This window comes from Phragmites australis, chromosome 15 (assembly GCF_958298935.1).
Source record: "Phragmites australis chromosome 15, lpPhrAust1.1, whole genome shotgun sequence".
In the NCBI taxonomy this organism is placed as follows: domain Eukaryota; kingdom Viridiplantae; phylum Streptophyta; class Magnoliopsida; order Poales; family Poaceae; genus Phragmites; species Phragmites australis.
In genome coordinates, this window is record NC_084935.1 from 1,264,332 (window position 1) to 1,285,611 (window position 21,280).

The following is a 21,280-nucleotide window of genomic DNA, read 5'->3' on the forward strand; positions in this document are numbered from 1 at the left end:
CGCCGAGCACCAGATGGAGCTAGGAGTGTTTCGCCCACGAGGCCCCGGAGAGCTGCTGACGGTAGACGAGCGTTGGACCCACAGGTACTTAGAAAAGCTGCTGTTGTTACATATCATTTCGCAGCTCTTGTTACATATTATTGATGTACTGCAATACTTATAGGTTGGGAGCGGCCGGACTCCTACCGCTTGCCGGTTGGTCGAGGCCCGAGCGACGGAGAACCCCGAGGTTGCGGCCCGTCGTTTCTACTTCGATCGGTCGCTGATAGCAGCACTGGTCGACCGTTGGAGGCCGGAGACACATACGTTCCACCTACCGTGCGGAGAGATGACCCCGACCCTGCAGGACGTCTCCTACCTCTTAGGCCTTCCTTGCGCGGGAGCTGCGGTTAGGGTGATCGATATGCAGGCTGACTGGATGAACGACATGCATCAGCGATTTGGGCTGGTGGAGCGAAAGGCGAATGCACCCCCCTACGTGCCTGAGTTCTTATCCGATGCACGAGGGCCAACGAAGAAGTGGATCCTACAGTTCCAGGTACGAGAACATGCAACCTATCGATTACTAACAAATCATGTCGTAATTATTCTTTCTGACACCAGTCATATATGCAGCCGGCGTACATCCACCAACAAGCCAACGCATACGCGGTCTAAAGACATTTGGAGGCCTACCTCCTTTGGTTGTTTGGGTGGGTGATGTTCACTAGTGGCCAAGGCCACCTTGTTACGAGGACCCTTGTGTCGTACGCCCGGTCCATAGCGGACGCTGATGCAGAGGACGTACCGCAGTTCAGCTGGGCATCAGCTGTTCTTGCTGCGACGTATCGGGTGCTCTGCGACGCATGCACGAAGAAGGAGGCGCTAGCCACTTTTGCCGGGTGTCCACTTCTTCTTCAGCTATGGTCGTACGAGCATTTCGTCATAGGCAGGCCGGTGGTGGATCGCTCCCCGTACCTAGAGGAGTGGTACGGCGAGATGGACGAGGACGCGCCGACAATGGCCTCGCTGTGGTGTCGTCGACGGGTACGTAATTTACATTAACAGTTTTGTTCGTACTATGTTACTCTCTAAATATATGTATTGATGTTTGTCACTCAGCCACACTGGGCCCACGAGCAGCCTCGCAGCGTGTACGAGCATTTTCGTACCCACGATGTGGTATGGGAGCCATACAACGCTCGGTCCGTGCATACACGTGCAGGGTTGGGATTGTCACCCTTGTGCACCCGCGACGAGGAGTACTGGCTCACCAAGGCGCCCCTTGTCTTCGACATCTACGTCGAAGAGTACTCACCGCAGCGCGTCATGCGGCAGTTTGGCCGTCACCAGACATTCCCGCTCGTCCCCATCCGTACAGTCCCCTTGCACGTCCACAGGTACATTTGAAAATTTTTAGTTTGAGCAACCTTCATTTCAGTTCGACTTACATTTACCGTGCTTTGAATGCAGGTACACGCGGAAAGGCCAGCCAGCTGGCCACCTCTGGACGGACCGCTTGGCCCCTTACGTGGCAACATGGGTCCAAGCGCTACAGGACGTCGTTGATGAGGCGCGTCCCCACACGGAGGGAAACTTCAGGGAGTACCTACGGTGGTACGTACCTCGTACGCGGACTCGTGTCACCTACACCCTTGAGGATGTCCGGGGCCACATCGCATCGACAACGGAGACATACCCGGTGCATTGGGACGAGGACGCCGCTTTAGCAGTAAGTCACTTTTTGAAGTCCGTACTCCATATTGAATGAACATAACCGTATACTTTAATTGTTCACTTTTGTTCGTATCCGCAGACAGATATCATTTATGATGTAAATAGGGATGCAGCTGCTGCCATGGACCACGTCCGGCAAGGGCATCACCTAAGTGTGTCGGATGTTGCGAGCTTCATTAGACGGGTTTTCGACAAGACGACGCGCGCCCTGAACCTCACCTCCTGCCGATCTACCATAGATGTAGCAGGGCCGCCTCCCAGGACGAGTGGTGTACACGCCGAGTCATCTCGGCCGTCAGACATGCACCGACGTTCTTCAGTGTCGGCACCCACACGACCCCTTCTATCACGTCTTGGAGGGTCCGAGCAACATGGTACGAATTATACTTTTGAATAATATTGATCAATATCCTTTACTTATTGTTATTAAACATTCATTAGGTCCGTCTGCACAAGTCTCGACGCAGCCTCGCAGATTGAGACCTGTACGTCCACAGTCAGGTACTCCGGGAACCCTTCTTCCTAATTTCTAGTACTTTCAGCAAAATAAGTTAGAACTGTGCTCAGGTTACTTCGGTGACAAGGCCGGTCCGTCTTCGGTGGCCCCACACCCTACCCCCCCCGGCAACGTACTACGGCACGTCAGCGTGGCCTTCTTCTGCTGCACCGTCGTACCACGCAGGTACAATTATACATTTTTTACTACTACTTTCAATACCATACCTGTCGTATCTAACGTGATTATTTGTTCACAGGCCCCTCCAGCCAGTACACATGGACGCCTGCCGAGCCTTCACAGTCCTCCTACCCTAGTCAGGAGGATGAGGCTGGCCTAGACACCGCATACGACATCGTCCGTGACTTCTTCGGGGGCACACCTGACTACGACGTCCTTCAGCGGTCCCAGGTTTCCAGTGCACCGCTTCGGACCCAGCCCACGCACGACGAGCCCTCGACACCGGTGGTCCCTACTAGGCCTACCAGACACATCGGCCCACCTGACCCCCTCACCTACTCCAGGGGTCACGTGAGGGTTAACCAGCGGCATCGGGACCATGATGGGGCGCACGGACGACGGCAACGAGGGAGGCATGAGTAGCATTTTACATTTTTTTAACTAACATATGCATATTCGCTTCGTGATGTGCTCATATGTATTAAGACACGTTCACTTTGTATGGTCAACTTAGCATTTCGTAAATGCATTTCATATTCAGACACGTTCACTTTGTATGGTCGACTTACCATTTCGTAAATGCATAGTCATATTCTGACACGTTCACTTTGTATGGTCGACTTAGCATTTCGTAAATGCAATTCATATTCAGACACGTTCAATGAACAAGTGACCACACCACTAAACTTAACCATGACTTGACAACACATGCCTCCTGCCGTAGGCTTTAAACAAAATGTGACAACACTACGTAGCTTTTTCAAATCAGTAAATGACAACACGGGTACCAATAAACGTGGAATCTCTGACCATGGGCAACGACAAAACTTTCCCATTCTTCAAGATGGAATCCGATGCTCCTCCCGCCAGCTACGCCCATGCCCTCCTTTCTTTAAGAGCGAATCCAATGCTCCTGCCTCCCCCAACTATAAATAGCCAAACCTCCTCACGGAGAAGCATCGCTCATTTCTCATATCTCTCAAGTGCAATATCTTTCTCAGCTCCATCGAGCCCACCAAAGAAACATTGGGGGACTACCGTACCTGAAGGTCTCGAACCACCAATGTGCTTCTGTGGTGACCTTTGTAAGCTCCGCGAGTTGCAGGACATCTCATACACCTATGGACTACGCTTCTTCATGTGTGCCAACTACGAGTATGACAAGCCTCGCCATGCAACAACTGGTTATCGACCGGTACGGTAACAGATATCCGCCTCATCTCTTCCGATTACGCACCCTCTTTTACTAACCACTCATCTTGTTCCATTTGTTCAGTCTCCTCCACCGCTCTGTGATTTTATTCAGTGGCTCGACAATGAGCAAAATGGCTCACAGAAGCTGTGGGTCGACATGAACATGAGGTGGAGAAGGGAAGCGTACGCACGTCGGGAGTACGAGCAATAGCAAGAGGAACTTCGTCTCAAGCGGGAGGAAGAAGAGCGCATGAGGAAGGCGGCACACGACCGTACTGTGGCTCAGGCTCGAGAGGCTGAGAGGGAAAGGAAGCGGGAGAGAGCCCGCCGTGCTAAGGCGGTAGGTCCCGATGCCCTCCGAAAGAGAAAGTATCCTAGATGCACGCAGTAGAGAGTACCTAATGTAACCCGACATACTTTCCTTCCCTAAGGCATATTATGATTAGGATCGGCGCACTAATAAGTAGGTCTTAGTGCGAACCGTACATACCACCTTTGTTTCCTCATCGTGTCGTCGCGGTTACAGTGTATTGTAATGTTTTCACCATGTGTTCAATACTATGTTTGTCCTCGTTCGCACTCCATACCCACGTAAAATGCTGCAACTACTAATTACTGATTTTTCCTCCCGTTATTACATAACCTACTCCAAATTTAATTTCTTAATTTCCTTACACCCCTTCTTTTTTTTTCAATTACAAAAATAATACATTTTTATAGGATAAAATGGAAAAAAAAAAATTAAATTTACATGAAAAAAACCCCTAGCCGTCCTCTCAAGGGCGGTTACCCCCTCTTGCCGCCCTCTGAGGGGGCGGTTAGGCCTACCGCCCTCTCAGGGGGCGGTTAGCACCCGTACCCGCCCTCCCAGAGGGCTCAGCCCTCTGAGAGGGCGGTGGGCGCCTACTTTTGCAAATATTTTCGTCGGGAATCTATTTATTTAAATTTTAACTCAAAAAAATATTTTAAAAAAAACTCTGGAAAAGCTGGAGGTATTTACTTGCGTTTAATAATCTATATTTATACTCCTATAAAACATATAAATTATGACCGATTCAAACGATCTTCACCATCTATTTAAATTGATCAAACGGTCACCGTGCAAAGTTGAATCTTGTTCCTCCTTCTAAAATTAGTTTCAATCTCCCCATCCATGAATTAAGGAATTAACAATGAGTGTACTCTCTTTTTCTTTACAACCAGGCACTTGTATTTTTGGAAAGTCTGACATGGAAATCTCAGTTTTATTATGCTATATTCTTTTACTTCTTCAGATTATTATATCCTGAATTGGTTTCACGCGTGTGAAACACGTGCGCATAGTTGCTAGTAGATTGAAGTGACCCAATGAATTAACATTTCTATTTTTCCTTTTTGTTTTCAATGACTTTTTTGAGAGGATTACGTTTCAAGGCAGAACTTTTTTTAGAGGATTTCGGTTTCAAGGAAGATAGCGACACTCAAGTTCATATATGTGCTATTTAATGTTCGCATTCTAAAAAGAAAAACAAAAGGGCAGTCCAATTTATGGAAAATGTTAGTACTAAACTACTACCTTAGCAAGTCATGTAGTAAACAATTGAATATAGGGCTGCTTTATGTGGAAACCACGAAACAAATTGACGTTAGTGTGCAAAGTGCGAACCAAATTTTAAGTTGCAGTTGAAACGCTGGACTCGCTGGACTACTAGAAGCACACAGAGTCCAATTTCATTTTGCTGAGCCTGAAGAAAAAATTCCAGTTTTGACTCCCTCTGTTTGATGCCATGCAGTTACTGTACTTTATTGATCAGGAACTGTCACTTTTTAAAAACGCTCTCCATCACATATTTTGTAGTGAAACAGAAAAGAAAATCTATGCTACGATATACGAACAGAGAAGAACAAAACAATGCACCGGATTAGCAGGAGAAAAGAATCAACAAATTTCATTAGTGGAGGCAAAGCTCATAAACATGAGTGTATTTTTGGCATCCACAAGTGTCAAATGTTATTGCAGCAGCAGCATCGATCATCGCAGATACACCGAACAAGAGCTATGATCTGAAAAGACATTTCTTCCTGGAAACAAAAAGAACATGAAAAATCAACAGATTCTTGATCGCTTTGCCTAGGTTTACTAAGTTATCGAATTACCAAGTGAAACAGGAAGCAAGAATAGTCATAATTCCTGAAAACTGCGAAGTTTTTCAGACGACGTTGGATTGAAGGTTGCCGGTGGCGAGGATTAGCTTCCGGCTGGGGATTTTAGGGCCGCCGGGCTTAAAGGGAGGCCGAGGCAGCAGGTCGACCCGGAGGTGGAGACGGGAATGCCGTTGGCTGCTGGCGACGGAGGACAGCGGGATGGGAAGGTTCAGGGCGGGGGCAACAGTGACGGCGGGTTAGCGCGGGAGCAGCTAGCGGTGGCTGATTGGCGGCGGGGACACCTCCGGAGATGGAGGAAGAAGAAGCATGCAGTTGCGGGAGAGAGTAAAAAGAAAGAAGGGTGGGCGCCCGATTGAAATGTTCTGTAGTGAACTGAAAAGAAAATAGAGGCTACGAAATGAACAGAGAAGGAAACCATGCAAAGAATTACCGTAGCACGGGACCGTCAGGACGAGTTCTCATCCTCGCATTTGAATGCCTGAATCATGTATGGTGCAAGATGAGGTTTGATACAGATTCCCAGTGTATTGTCTTCAGATGCTGAACTAACCCGTATGCCAAATTAGGCCGAACCACACGTCGTCCAGGACCGTCTCCTCCCGCGTGAACAATACTCATCGCGTGTGAATAGCACTAGCCAAAATCGACAGCACCACGCGCCGTCTTCTATTACTCTAAAAATCCTAATTATTTTTACATATTATATAATCCATATGCAACCCATTTTAATTAGATTCACTAAAAAGTCTACGTAAAATTGAAACTAAAATTCTTTAAAAAAATCTACTTTTACAAGTTTTAACAATTGTTAGGCCCTTAAATAATTTCTCAAAAATCTAAAAAAAATTACTAATATTCATCTTATGTGATTGACTAATTTCTAAAAATATTTTTAACCCTAGGTTATATGGTGCTTATTTATATGTATTTTTATCATTCTGTAACTACAGCCCCTCTAGTATCGATCCATTCAGACAATTAAATAGAATCTTGTATCAAGTCATCTCATTCCATACAACCAATCAAATACATTCTCGTACAATTCTATACATATAACCAAACAATCTACTTGTAACATCTAGAATCATCCCGTCTAGTCTCATCCTATCCAAAATGATTATACCTCATTCAACTTCTTTCAACCAAACAAACGCTACATTAGCCGGAGAAAAGAATCAACAGATTCAGCAGAGGCAATGTTAATAAACATGGTGTATTTTGGCATCCACGTGTGTTATTACATAATCTTCGTTGTCGTCACATAAACAGAACAAGAGCTATCATCTTAGCAGACATTTCTTCCAAGAAACAAAAACACATGAAAAATCAACAAAGAATTAACTTGCAGCTACAAAAAGGAACAACAAATTAATAACATCGAGGTCGGCGGCATAGTCGTGAGGAGGAACCTCGACCTCCTGCTGCTGTCTATGGCGTCGGTTCTTGCAGCAGCAGCAGGCAGGCAGGCAGCAGCAGCTATATATATCTCAATCTGTATGACGTTTATGCAGCAGAGCTAACTATCCTACACACATGTATCCTCGGTTGATTCAGTTCAGTTTCGGTCGTTGATTACTACCCGCAGTATCTTTCCGGCCTTAACCCGATCCCTAAAGGTGCGAAGAAAAGCAATGCATGCAGCGGCTGACGACATGACGGCCGTTCATGATCAGTTGTCGCCGGCGTTGGCGGCGTCCTTCTGGTCGCCGAAGATGCGGCTGCGGAAGTCCTGGACCATGAGGGGGAGCCCCTTCTTGAGCGACACCTTGGGCTCCCAGGCCAGCAACTCCTTGGCGCGGCTGATGTCCGGCTTGCGCTTGTGCGGGTCGTCGGCGGTGTTGGGGCGGAACTCGATGCGCGCGTTGGGGTCGATGGTGTCCTGCACCACCTTGGCCAGCTCCAGCATCGTGAACTCGCCGGGGTTCCCCAGGTTGAACGGGCCCACGTGCTCGCCCTCCATCAGCTTCATCAGACCCTCAACCTGCACCACTTGCACACACACATCGATGACTCGATGTAAGAAAGAGGACATGGACGTGGTACTGGCACAGCGTTGAATTAAGCGAGCGTGCATGTGTGCAAGACACAGAACGCGTTGCTCAGGAAAAGGTCGATGGCTACTGAACTTGAGCGCTCAGGTTGCCATGTCGGTAGCATGCAACCACCAAACGAACAGTCTGGGAAGCAAGCTGGTAGCACAATCACCTACCTACCTAGCAACGTGGTCCAAGACTCCAAATTAATGTGTGTAAAACTAGCAGCACTAGTCTAGCACGACTAGCGTGTGCAGCTCTAGCTGCTTTGTATCCAAGCTGCGACGAGTTGGACGAGGCTAGCAGAACGTACCACAACGCTGGAGTGTATAGTGGCACTGCTGCTGCAACTCGGTCAGTATCGACATGGCTTTCCCTTCCCAGGTCGGGGTGGTTCATCCACCCAGTCCATGTCCAACAAGACGCTTCCATCAATCGGCACGAAAAAGTTGTCGACGCTTGCGTGCCGTCGGGAGCACGGACAACGGCAGCTAGGCCTAGCACTAGCACTAGCACGTCACACATACCTTTGCGAATTTACAATGCACGCGGCGCAGAGCTGCGCCTCTGGAAACGCGAAAGACTCGAGCTACTGCTGGCTTAGCTCGGAGGCTGCCTCCAATGTGTTTCGCGAGGCAGTGAAAAATGAAAAAAGGTTCTCGCAGAACTCCAGCTTAAGCAACAGCGCAGCACACGCGAAGCAATCAACTGACCGTGTTACATGCGTTAGCTAGCTTGGAGGAGGAAAAGAAAAGAAAACACGAGGGCAATTAACTGCAGTACATTGACCTGTTGCTACGGAGTGTGATGTGAGGCTGAAAGGGAGAGCTTACCAGATCGGAGACGTACTGGAAGCTCCTCGTCTGCTTGCCGTCGCCGTACACCGTCAGGGGCTCCTTCCTCAGTGCCTGCACCCATCAACCAACCAACCAAATTAGCTGGTCGCCATTAGCACCCACAGCCAAGCATCCACCGAACCCAGACAAATCACGTCGTGTCTCTGCGCTTTCACGAGCCAAGGATCACTGGTTCCTCATCTCGAGATCGAGCCCCCTACACCTGTACTTTCACGTGTACAGTAGGTGGTATCCGGTGTGTGTGTGGAGGTCGCTGATCGTAACTGGACGACGTGCGTGCTGTTTTCATTGGGTCTCGTCTAGAGATATGTTTGCACTTTGCAGTGAGTGGGAGGTTTCGTGTCAGATTTTCAGTTGAAGGAAGTTGTACGGAGTTTGAGCGATCACATGATGCACGACTTAATTGGGATGGGTTAACAAACCAGCACTTGGACCCCTACCATGTGTCCATGCCCCAGAGTAACTGATACGCTGAATCATCTGGACAGAAGTTAACTGAACTATGCATGTTCTGGACTGTATTTTGGCCATATATATATACGCACAAATTTCTACTGGTAAAGATGACAAGGTACCATACAGAATAGAAGTAATTCTACTAATCTACTCATATTTCGCAGATCTAGATCTACAACCACCACTTCTAGCGCCAGTAGAATATATAATAGCAGAGGGGAAACCTAAGACTAATTTAGGCGGGTAAAGTGAGAGCATGCATGCGAATACGCGATGCAAGAGCCATAAGGCCCCTCTTCTTTTACCTGGGCGACGAAGTTGCTGACGACGCGGCCGTCGTCGATGCACATGCGGGGCCCGTAGGTGTTGAAGATCCGAGCAATCCTCACCTGCATGCGCCCGGCGCCAAAGGGAAGAAGAACACAGCAACCCATGATTAGTAACCTACTCGAATTAACTTAGTTTAATTTAATAATCAAGCCGCGCCCCAGGCCACTTGCATGCATGACGCTCTTGGACATGCTCACAGCTAGACCTAGTCATCATAATCTAATTATTATTTTTTCTTTGGCAAAAAAAGAAAGAAATGAAATACTTCGGACGAGCTGCGTGATGAATGATCAAAGGTGCCGGGCAGGTGTGCACGAACCTCGAGGCTGGCGCCACGGTGGTAGTCCATGGTCAGCGTCTCCGCCGTCCGCTTGCCCTCGTCGTAGCAGCTCCGCACACCTGCTCGATCGCAAAGCAAACAGCAAAGCTTAATCAATCCAGATTGTCCGAACCACAACAACCAATTCTGTCTGTTTTCTATTCCTTCCCATTATATACGACGGAATGAAGAAGATGTAATAGATGGTCAACAACAGGATATGACTAACTCGATCCATCGAATGGATCGCACATTTGAAAACGGCAAATGCGTGAAGTAAATATATCTCATTGATTCCACATGCACACGTCGCGCCAGCTGATTTCCTGCATTCTTTGACGCAGTCTCCATTTCGATAACAGTCGAAGCGGGGACGAAAGAGGAGGAGGAAGAGGTCACGTACCGATGGGGTTGACGTTTCCCCAGTATGTCTCGACCTGCGGGTGCTGGAGCGGGTCGCCGTAGACCTCGCTGGTGCTGGTGAGGAGGAACCGGGCGCCGACGCGCTTGGCGAGCCCCAGCATGTTGAGCGTGCCGACGACGTTGGTCTTGATGGTCTTGACGGGGTTGAATTTGTAGTGCACGGGGGACGCCGGGCACGCCAGGTGGTAGATCTGGTCCACCTCCAGCAGGATGGGCTCAACCACGTCGTGCCGGATCATCTCGAAGTTGGGGTTCCCGGCGTGGTGCAGCACGTTCTCCTTGCGGCCCGTGAAGAAGTTGTCCACCACGATGACGCTGTCGCCGCGCGCCAGCAGCCGGTCCACCAGGTGGCTGCCCACGAACCCGGCGCCGCCCGTCACCACCACGCGCAGGCCCTTGCGCTTCAGACCCAGCGGCACGCGCCCTGGCCGGATGCCTCTGGGCTCCTCGAACGCCATCCGCGAGACCGCGCCGGACGAGTACTGCCGCGACGCCAGCCCCACCGCCGCGAGGTGTGCCACGCTGCTGCTGCTCGACGTGGCCCGCGCTGCGCCAGAGGCGGTGGAGGCGGGCGCCAGGAGGAACACGAGCGACGCGATGGCCATGCCGACGAGGGCGAACAGCAGGCGCTGCTCGCCCATCACGTACCGCAGCGGCCGCGCCAGCCACGGCAGCGGCTTCTGCGGCTTGGCCGACGAGTACCCAGCGGCGCCGGGGCCGTCCACCGCCTGCGCGTCGTGGCCGCGGTAGATCAGCTCCGAGGAGGCCCCCATGGGCGACATCATGGTCTCTCTTCTTCCTCTGGTGGGTGATGCGGTGGTGGCGAGGCGCGCGGCTCGCTCGCTGGCTTTGCGTGGGACAAGGAGAGGAGGTGGAGCGAGTATTTGAGGAGGCGCGGCGCGGTCGCGGGGGGGAGTTGAGGTTTGGTGGGTTCGCGGGCGACGCGTGGGCCGTGCGATCGGATCGACGGGCCGCCCACGTGGACCCGTCTCGCGGGAGGTGACTGTGCGAGCTCGCCCCTCGATGTGGGCGAATTTGCCGACTTTGCCATCGTTCGTTGGGTTGACTAGTGCGGGATGCCTATGATTGCTTTGGAAGGCCCACTTGTACTACCTCACTTATATGGCCTGTTTGAACGGACAGAAGCAAAAATCTTACGAGGCCTCGCTAAGGTTATTTGAGAGAGTTTTTCTGATCTAAATTATTAGGTTAGGGTAATTTTTTAATAAAAAATTAAGATCTGTTTGATATAGTTTTTATTAATCTAAATTATTTAGATGAAGTGATTCTCTAAGAAAAATAATTATACGGTTAAAAATGATTCTCAATGTTAAACTCTACGAGAGAAATGATTTTGTGTGGGAAACAAGTCACAGGAAACTACTTTTTTTTTAGCTTTTAGTATCTATTTTATTTTAAAAAATCACTCTCATGAATTTCATTTGAGAAACTAATAACTGAAAATCGCTGTTTAACAGAGATTCTTTTGATTTTACTCGAGGATCTGTTTTGAGAGCTATGCCAAACATTTTTTTACTGCTTAGCTGAAATAGATGGTTGAAGAGACTCTTACTTGTGCAGTATGTGTCATTTACCAGTTCGTCCGCTGTCAGTATCCCATGGACAGAAGAAAATTCTAATCTAGTCGTTGTTAGGGTAAACAGAGACAGTGATCGAGACCGATGGGAGGGAAGGACCATTTCCTTCCTCGTGGCTGTATAACCGAGCAAGGTAAGGAAGAAAGAAAATATTTCTGTCTGTTTGGCAACTAATTTTGAATACGATTTGTGAGTTTGACAATATTGAACTGTTGCGCCTGTACTCTTGAAGTGGTCCACTAATTTGGTGTTTTAGGGAATGTATACATCAAGGGGTACTTACACATGTGTGTCACAAACTCACAATATTGTAGTAGGCAGAATCTCTTTTAGCGTACAGCAGCCATGGACGACAGGGATGCAACCTGCAGTTGATTACTAAGAAACTTCTACTAAATGTACAGGGCAGGGGCCAAGTGGTGATTTCTGTGATGTATGTAAAAAATAGCAAAACTGGCGATGGAAGCTGCAGAGATTAAAGAAACCTTTCATGCGCAGTCGTATGGTAGCTGCCAAAAAAATCATTATACCATTAAGATACTCTTAGTTCGTACGAGAACCGTACATACAGTCACAATCCATCTAAAATGTACAAAATAAATTAATATCAAATTAACCTAATAAAAAAGAGCAACCGAGCTTTTCGTCAAAAAAAATGGAGCTAACATGCATGCTTGCATGAACCATACAAATGACAATTCATTCAAAATAATTAATAATTATTATTATATTATATACATGTATACCTAAAAACAAGGGCTAATATTAATTCAAAACGTATCGTTAAATACTATATAGGTATTGATAATTTTATATTTATATAAAAATTTAAAATTTATTTAGAACACTAGATTAAAGCTAGCCATTTATAAATCTACATCATCTAATGAATAGAATAATAATTAGAACACAAATCTACATCATCTAATGAATAGAACAATACTATCTCATCGTAAAAAATCTATATCTAGATCTAGATCTAACTAGCTCTCCAAACCAAATATAGACCATCTAAATTAAGTTAGAACATAATTCTTATCTTGGAGTAACAAATATAATTAATCTTCAAGTTTTCACTAAAATCTCACAATTTTTTTTGGTCAAAATCGTCAGTCGCTTCTTCCAAAAGTTGCGCATATTAAACCCAAAGCTGCATTTTGTTCTGCTTCAGACAAGCTCGATCTGGAGGTAGATGATGATGTACTATTTTATCATTACATACGTCTTCATGTTTAGAGACGTCTGTACTAAAGTATCCTATCTTCCCTCGGTTATTTTCTTAGACAGCTCATAATTCTTATCGTATGTATTAATTTTACAGTTGATTCCTGTTTGGTGTCGTCTGTGCTAATTGTTTATTATAGGCAGCTTTAAATACAAGCCGTCTATATTAATGTTACGGATGGTTTTTTTTTGAAACCGTCTATGGTATTTGTTTTTATCAGGAACGACTTCAAATATGAGCCTTATGTATTAATATTATAAACAATTCTAAATAAAAATCATATGTATAAAAATATCCCACTATTTTCAGACGCATCTTATCATCTTTACAAACGCTTTTTTTTAAACCGCTTATGATAATCTTTACATAGACGATTTCGTAAAAACATCTGTATGGAAAGATCTCGTTAAATCATTTTATGTATTAATGGCCGCGTCCCTATCACTGATTAACGCTGCAGCTGTGCTCGCTTGTAACTGAGCTCAAACGTGAGTGGTGCCGGCTTAGAGTGCTCAGACATGCATGGCATACATACATGTCCGTTACGAAACGTAAGGACACTTAAAGGATGCCATTTCTTCAAGATAACAGTATCTTTCCTGCAACTAGGGTCAAACTGGGATCGATGCAGAAAGACAAAGCTCACCCTTCCTCACATGCAGGAACACAAGGTGCGACCTGCCGCATCTCGGCGTGCGACCTGCATACACATGGGGAAGGCGCATACGATGCCGGCGTCTTGTCCCCAACCGGTGAAGCTTCCCATACTGACACTGCCCGTGCCCGTCTCGTGTAGCTCTTTTCTGGCTGTCAGTAGCCCGTCGTCGATCGCTTGGATCCACGCTCGGGAAAACTGAGCTTTGAGTACTCGTGATTGATCAACCGAAGGGCGGATCCAACGGCCGCAACGCTCGTCGGCGGACCGGCCGGCAGGTGGATCAAGGTTGCATGACTTGCATCGGGGCACGGGAGTCGTCGAGGGCTCGGGCTTTTTCGGCCGATGCATCCGTCGTTGCCGCCACTTGCCGGCGGCAGGTACACGTTCTGGAGGCTCGTGCGTACGTGATGGACTGGTAGCTTGTACGAGCGTCGCGTGTAGTTTTCGCTTTGGGGCCGGCTTGCTTGAGCGCGAGATGTATAGATAGTTCGCCGAGGTTGGCGCAGGGGCGGGTGCTTGCATCTCCCGAGGAACTCTCTTCTGCCTCTCGGTAATAAATAGCGTCAACACTCTGAAGAGTTCAAGCAAAGTTAACGATCCCAACTTTCAGCACTGGTAACGTTAAGTGACCAATTGATCGAGTGTATGATAGATCCAATGAACCAACACCTGTTTTTTAAACAAAAACTTGGCGAAGTTAGTTGCATCGTGTGATTCGTGTGAAGATTCTGGCAACGTATATTGAGTTGTAGGCAGGTGCATGAATTGGTGATTGGTCGACAGTAAAAATGTGAGAGGGACACCCCAACCGAGAGTTTCATGCATGACAAGAAAACACCCTCAGCTTCTACCATCCTCTTGTCGTAACCACAGCATCTCGCACAATGAGCTTTTTTAACTCACAAAAAAGTAGTGCTCCAGGATGTTGCCTTTCCATTGGGGAAGTAAATCAGCCACAAGTCTTAAGCGACAGCAGAGAAAAGCTACAGTTTCTCATGGCGATGAGGCTATCCGTCTCAAAAAGCTCCCGCCTTTTGCAAGTCAAGTCCTCGTGAAAATTCTCACGTAAAAATAAACAAGTTGACCTTCATGCGTACGCAAGTTAAACTAGTTGGTGGACTGTCAACTTCAAAAAATGCATTGCTTTCCAGGAGGAAAAAAAGGACAAAGCTTAAGAAAATCAAACGCGACCTGTAAGAAAATGAATCCTAATTCATTCGTAGGGGACCCGGCCTCCAGGCCCTTTCCTTGCAGAGGTCAGTTTCGTCTCGCTTTTGTCAATGCAAATTAGGCACCAGAAATTAGGTTGCGATGATCGATGGCGACTCCGTCCATTAGCACGCCAAACTTGCAGGAATGGGAGGGGCGGGCGAGTCCCGGACCCCGAGTCAGAGCTCGCCGGAAAACTTGCCGAGGAACGGAACGAAGCGGGAGCCATCACCTGAAAACGAGGGCGACAATGTCGGCACGTCATCATTGCCGAAATCGACGCAGCTTAGCTGACGATGCGTTGCTTAGGCCTGAGCTAACTCTACATGAGAATTATTGAATGGAACAACAGAACTCTACCTTGGTATACCATGTTTGCTTACACCTGAATTATTTTATGATGTGTAAGCATGATCGCTGCTAAAAACCTGGGTGTAGTGTTCCTAAAAAAAGGTTGGTAACTTGGTATACTGAACTGATAAATAAATTAGGTATTCAGGAATATGTTATTCATGTTGGTTACCTATGAACAGCTAAACTATGACCAAACTCTCATTTAAAAACAAGGGTGCTAAAGCTTTCAGAAAGACACAGGTTTTGTGTCACCAACATACATAATTCGGTTCTGAAGTCCAGCCAAGGTGTAAAAGCGTCGGTTGGTGCTTGCTTGTGTGTAGAACTACTCCAGATCTGGAGACTTGGAAGTACAAATACTAATAAATGACATATATATATATATATCCTTCATCAGGTCATGCATTATGGATCTTGGTTTGGCAATATTGTTAGGCAGGGACCTGCCTGACCTATTGGACCTGCAATGGAAATTCTGCAACAGTTGCATGCAGTTCTTAAGAGAGATCCAGAAATAAACAATGGTGGTTAGCACCCAAGTTTGTTGGGATTCAGAAAGAACGAAATGAGACGGTATTATTCAGTCCTTCACATGGCACATGTCACTCTCAGTTTTTCCTTTTGCTGGTGTGGTTTGACCGTCATCCTTGTTCTCATTACAGCAAAATGGAAAATGGTTAACTGCCCGATGATTCCGGAACCGACAGTTCTGTGCAATCATGCATGCTGAATGCTCCTGCCTTCACCAACTCACTGACCGTTAGTATACGGTCATTCCAAGCTGGGAAAAAAGTTCAGGATCATTGTGGGCTCATGTCAGCACGCGATCTTCCTTCTGTGCATCCTTTTCCCTCTCCTGTTCCCTTTTGCTTCATGATTCATGCAGAGTCAAAGAAAGGCAAGCGCAAGTTGAGAAAGACAGACAAGGGTGTTGGGTCGTTATGAGTTGGTGGAAACAGTGACGGCGACCTGATCTGGGCCATGTCCCTCAATTATTTTCCTTCTTTATGTTTCATCAGCAGAGGGCCGCAGATCACTAGACTAGGCCATAAACTATGTCCGTCCTTTCGAAGAAAAAAAAAGGCCATAACTATGTCTCACAACAACGTCCTGCTCTGTACATCATATGCTTCCTATTGACCAGATGCTGAGTACTGAGCACATCATACTATTGATCCTTTATTTTCTCGAGGTTGGCAAATTATATTAAACCGATTATCTGAAACTAGTAATGCTTCGAGCCTTTCAAGGAGATTCTGCTACTCCTAGGTCTTTGGTTGTCGAGCAAGTCATGTTCATTTTTTAAGCATTCAGTTGTTCTTTTTTTTTCTTTCTGAAACAAATGCATTCACTTGTTCCTGAAACTGCTGTTTCTTGTCTCTTGCACATTTTTATCCTATGCCGTGACTTGATTTCTCATATGTTCCCCTGCAGAATATGCAGTACCGTGCAAGGCACCTCGTTCATGCAATTCAGCAGCACAACACCCGGAACAGACCAACCACTTCTGCTATCTTTCAGCATACTCAAAGACCGGGCCATGCGGCTATAGGTTTGGTCCAGTAAGACAATGTTAAGTAGGGATACCATATGTCGCCAGTGGAATCTTGCCCCTTATGATTTCTTTTTCCTGCAGCGATGAATCACGAATGATTCCTTCACACTAACCCACCAGATCCACCGCTGAGGAGAGCAGAGGACTCCCATGTCTCCATGACCATCAACACCTAATGTTGGAAGCAACACTGATGTTTCACCCATCACCTGTCCCCCACAGCTTGGCATATTAGCATGTGCTTCAGTTGATGCCTCAAACGTCCTACTAGCTAATACCTCTTGCATTATTAAATTCCATACAGAGCAAGCAAAGGAATCTTATCATATGGCTGAGATCTCTAGGGAAACGTTTGTGAATGGTAAGGGGGCACCTAGCTTGTGTCGTCAGTGCAATGTTTATTGGATCGAGAAGAAGCTTCCTTGTGTAGTGCAGGCCACGAAGTAGAAATTGCATTTTTAAATGTCCATTTAGGAAGGAGGGTTGCGTTCCGAGAGGCGGATCTGGCGTCGAGAGGGAGAGCTCTCACGGAGATGATTTCAGGCGATTCTCCCGGTAATCTGTTGGAGGAATGGTCGGCGTTGGCGCGCGTGACGATCTGCGCCTTCCCTGCCACTCCTGCTGCGCGGTTTTGGCTGAGTTCGGCACAACGCACAATAGGGTTTGGGGTCCAAAGGATTCGACAACGCCATGAAATCAGCTGGAATGCCAAGGTGAGGTTAGAGATCTTCAAGTTGCTTCTCATGGCATTTCGACGGAGGGGTCGTATGCTTTACCATCGAAGAGGACGGTGGAAAGTGGGGATTCTCCAAATCCCACTTTGATTACTTTTGGTCAGTTTTCGACGATGTCGGTGGACGTGAGGAGGAGTTTGACCTTTGATTCGAGGAAGGTTCGAGCCGCCTCCGTGCACGAGAGGGTCCTAGAGGTTGCACGAATGGATGGCACCATTGATGACCCTCCAGGCTCTCACAAGGAGGCAGGCCCTTTTGATAGCCCAATTATTTTTGCGTCTTTGGCCTGACCCATGCGTCTCTGGCCTAGCACATGCTCACATTTGGAACCTGCATCGACGACATTTATGGGCACTTCTGGTCAAACTCGAGCGGTTTCTGCGCGTGGGTGCTGAGAGGGAGAGCACTCGAGGTAGCGGATCTAGGGTTCCAAGCAAAACCAGAAGGGATCCGAAGATTTGGGGCAAACACGCAATGAATCGTTCGAGCAATGAAACGTAGAGTTGACTCTCGATCCTTCAAGGCGGTGGTTAGAGGTGAAATGCATCGCAACACTAGGAAGTAGCCGGCGAGTGGAGGTCCCTTCTTCATATTTGGTGGTAGAGATCCTCCAAATCGGAGGAAGGGGCCATCGATGGGGAGGGATGGAGAATATCACCGGCGTGCAGGCAGAGATCAATAGCGCATAGATGGTCCGCCTAACTTCAACATGGAAGGTCAGTCAACATGGAAGGTCAGTCTAACTTTGGTAGAGATGGATCTTCAACCTTTGGTAGAGATGGTTTTTCACCCTTCAATAGAGATGGTTCTTCCTCCTATGGTAGAAATGGTAAGAGAACTTTCAACCATGAGGGGCAGCAACAGTTTGCTCGTGAGTCAGATCTACAGATAGGTGAAGGAGATCGCTTCGAGTGTATAGATTTTGGGGAGGGGAACTTCCGCCAGACTAACAAAAGGCGTCCTGATGAGGTTGAGGGTAGTTCTTTAGAGTTGGAGCATAACCTTCGTAACAAGATCAAAAGGGACCAAGAGAAGAAGCAAAACCTAGATTTCTCTAAATCTCAAAGAGATGTTGGGCAGGATGGTAATATTAGAACTATTGTAGCCTCTTCTTCTGAGATGTATTGCTATAATTGCAATAGAATTGGATATCATAGAGCTCGGTGCACTAAGCCAACTCTCTGCTATAACTGTAAGAGAACTGGACATAAAGCCACAACTTGCTCTGAAAAAGACGTCTCAGGGTTTGTGGTTTCGGTTTCCTGGTATGGGTTTTTACAGTCGTCATCTTCCTCTTAGGAAACAAGCTAGTAACAAGAAGAAAGTGTTGGGGGTGATGACTATTGAAAGATGTAAGGCTACTATGTATACAATTGACAAAGAGATGATTCCCCTTTTTAGAGGCAAGAAAAGGTGGAAGATTAGACAAATGATAGAAAATAAATTTATGATCACCTTTCCTGATGATGATATGAGGTATCAACTCACTAGATTCAAGGGGTTTGAGTTCCAGACAGTGGAAAAATAATGATTAAAGCTAATGTATGCTGATGCTTCTAGTGTTATAGAGATGATATGGGTTAAGGCTTTTGGCATCCCTGCTTACGCTAAGACTGAAGAAGAAATCACTGAAATAGCTTAACTTGCTGGTGATGCCTTGGAGATAGATGAACAATCCTTAAAGGGAACTGGTCTTGTTAAGGTGAAGTTGGTATGTAGAGACTCTTCTCATATTAGAGGAGAAACTAAAGTGTTCATAAATGGAGAAGGCCATAAGATCACTTGGCAAGTAAATATGTTTGGTAAACATCCCATTCCTCCTTACAACCCTCCCTCCAAATTTGATAGACAAAATGATAAAGATAAGGATGAGGATGAGGAGTATGATGGGGCTTCTGATGGAAGTCACGATCCTGGTTTTATCAAATTGATGCAAGAACAAGCTGGGGATGAAGCACTCAGTAAGAAAAGAAAAGGTGATACAAACAGTAAGAAACATATTGTCAGTGAGGAGGGGGATAGTGGTCAACAGATAGAGAAAGAGAGTTTAAATGAAGAGGCTATAGCTAATGATAAAAGTGCAAAAGCTCTTGAACAAGCCTAGCTTCATTACTTGCAGAAGGTAGAGGAAAATTTGATTGTGGATCTAGCAAAGATTCTTGAGACCCAAGAATAGATAAATGATCATTTGGAGCTCTATGACTCTCTTGAGCGTACACAACAGATATTGGATAATGGTGGAGAGGAGGAACAAGTGGATTTTGAGGAGGGAGAGATACAGAGGCTGGAAGCAATGTTAGAAGAAAGATCTCAAAAGTTAGCTCCTATAATGAACTTGAATCCAGTTATTGACCCTCTTCCGCTCCAGTATGATAAAGGTGTAGAGATGGAAGGTTCTATGCAGGTCCATTCTGTTCAGGCAGCAATACAAGAGTCTTTTTGATCTCCCCGAAGAACATTTTACACCTGTGAGAAAGAAAGGAAGGGGAGGGGGAGCTGTGATTGCTAAAAGGAAAAGTTCTAGAATTCCCTGTGATGGGGTTCCTATTCATTTGAAGGCTGAAGCAATCAAATAGCAGAAGAATGACATCTCATGTACTTATAAACATAATTCTTTTGCTATTTTTAATTCTTTGGATCCTTTACATTTAGCTAGGATAGCTTTGTCTTGTAAAATTGATGTGGGTAATGATGATGATATGATTTCTAAGAATATTTCGACCATCCAAGCCAAAGAGACAGCTAGGGCTACTCTTGCTGAAGCTAGAGAAAAACTAGATGAATCTAGAAAATTGTTGCTGGTTTATGAATCAGAGGTTGAGCCTGAGGATGCAGTTAATATGAGCAAAGTATCTCCTCAAAAGAAGAATGGTCCTTTTTGATGAAACTGATTTGGTTCTAGAGAAGAATTTAGAGTAGTCTTCTCCAACATCAGAGTCAGTAAAGAGGAATAGGGTAAGAAAGGTTGTGTGCAAGAAAAAGGTGGGGTGAGAAAAAAAAAAGGTAATCATGATAGCTCTTTTTTGGAATATTAGAGGGCTGGGGAATAAAGGAAGAAGAAAACAATTGAAGGACCTTCTGACATTGCATAAAGCTGATATTTTGTGTCTTCAGGAGTCTATTAAGGCTGAATATAAGATTGGGGAGTTACAAGAGTTGGTGAATGGATATCATTTCTCCTGAAATTGGACTGCTGCACATGGCCACTCTGGATGCACTTTGATGGGGTTAGAGAGGAAACTTTAGATGCTATGGAGATGGGTAGTGATGAGTTCATCTCTAGTGTCACTATCAAGAATATAAAAGATTAAGCTATTTGGGAGGTAATAAATGTGTATGGTCCAGTACAGTTTGACATAAAATCTTTTTTTTTTGCAAGAATTATAATAGAAAATCCTTAGAGCTGATTATCCTTTATTGATTGTAGGTGATTTCAATTTCATTAGGTATGCTCATGAGAATTCTACAGACAACATTGCTTACTCTTGGATGGATATGTTCAATAGCTTTGTGGATGACTCTGCTTTGAGAGAGATGGTTAGAGGGGGTAGTAGATTTACTTGCATAAATAAACAAGAAAACCCTGTTAGATGTAACTTAGATAGAGCTTTTACTAATCAGGGATGGGATCAGCTTTATCCTCTAGCTACATGTAGGTCTTTGTTGATAGTTGGATCTGATCACAGTCCTATTATTGTTAATATTGGTGAAGATAAGAAGGTTAAATCACATAGTTTTATATTTGAGTCAGCATGACATCGCAAGAAGGTTTTGAAGAGTTGTTGATAAGTAAATTTC

The 21,280-nt window shown here is 46.1% G+C and overlaps 1 protein-coding gene across 1 annotated transcript; it reads right to left on the minus strand.

Annotated features, from left to right (window-relative positions):
- Nucleotides 1-6,930: 6,930 nt before the first annotated feature.
- Nucleotides 6,931-11,025, minus strand: LOC133892515 (UDP-glucuronic acid decarboxylase 2-like). Its single transcript, XM_062333351.1, has 5 exons — nucleotides 10,130-11,025; nucleotides 9,727-9,806; nucleotides 9,383-9,466; nucleotides 8,598-8,672; nucleotides 6,931-7,712 (listed from the first exon to the last, which is right to left on the minus strand). Exons 1-5 carry the CDS (start codon nucleotides 10,932-10,934, stop codon nucleotides 7,401-7,403), a joined length of 1,356 nt encoding a protein of 451 aa, XP_062189335.1. The 5' UTR covers nucleotides 10,935-11,025; the 3' UTR covers nucleotides 6,931-7,400.
- Between the last annotated feature and the right edge of the window lie 10,255 nt (nucleotides 11,026-21,280).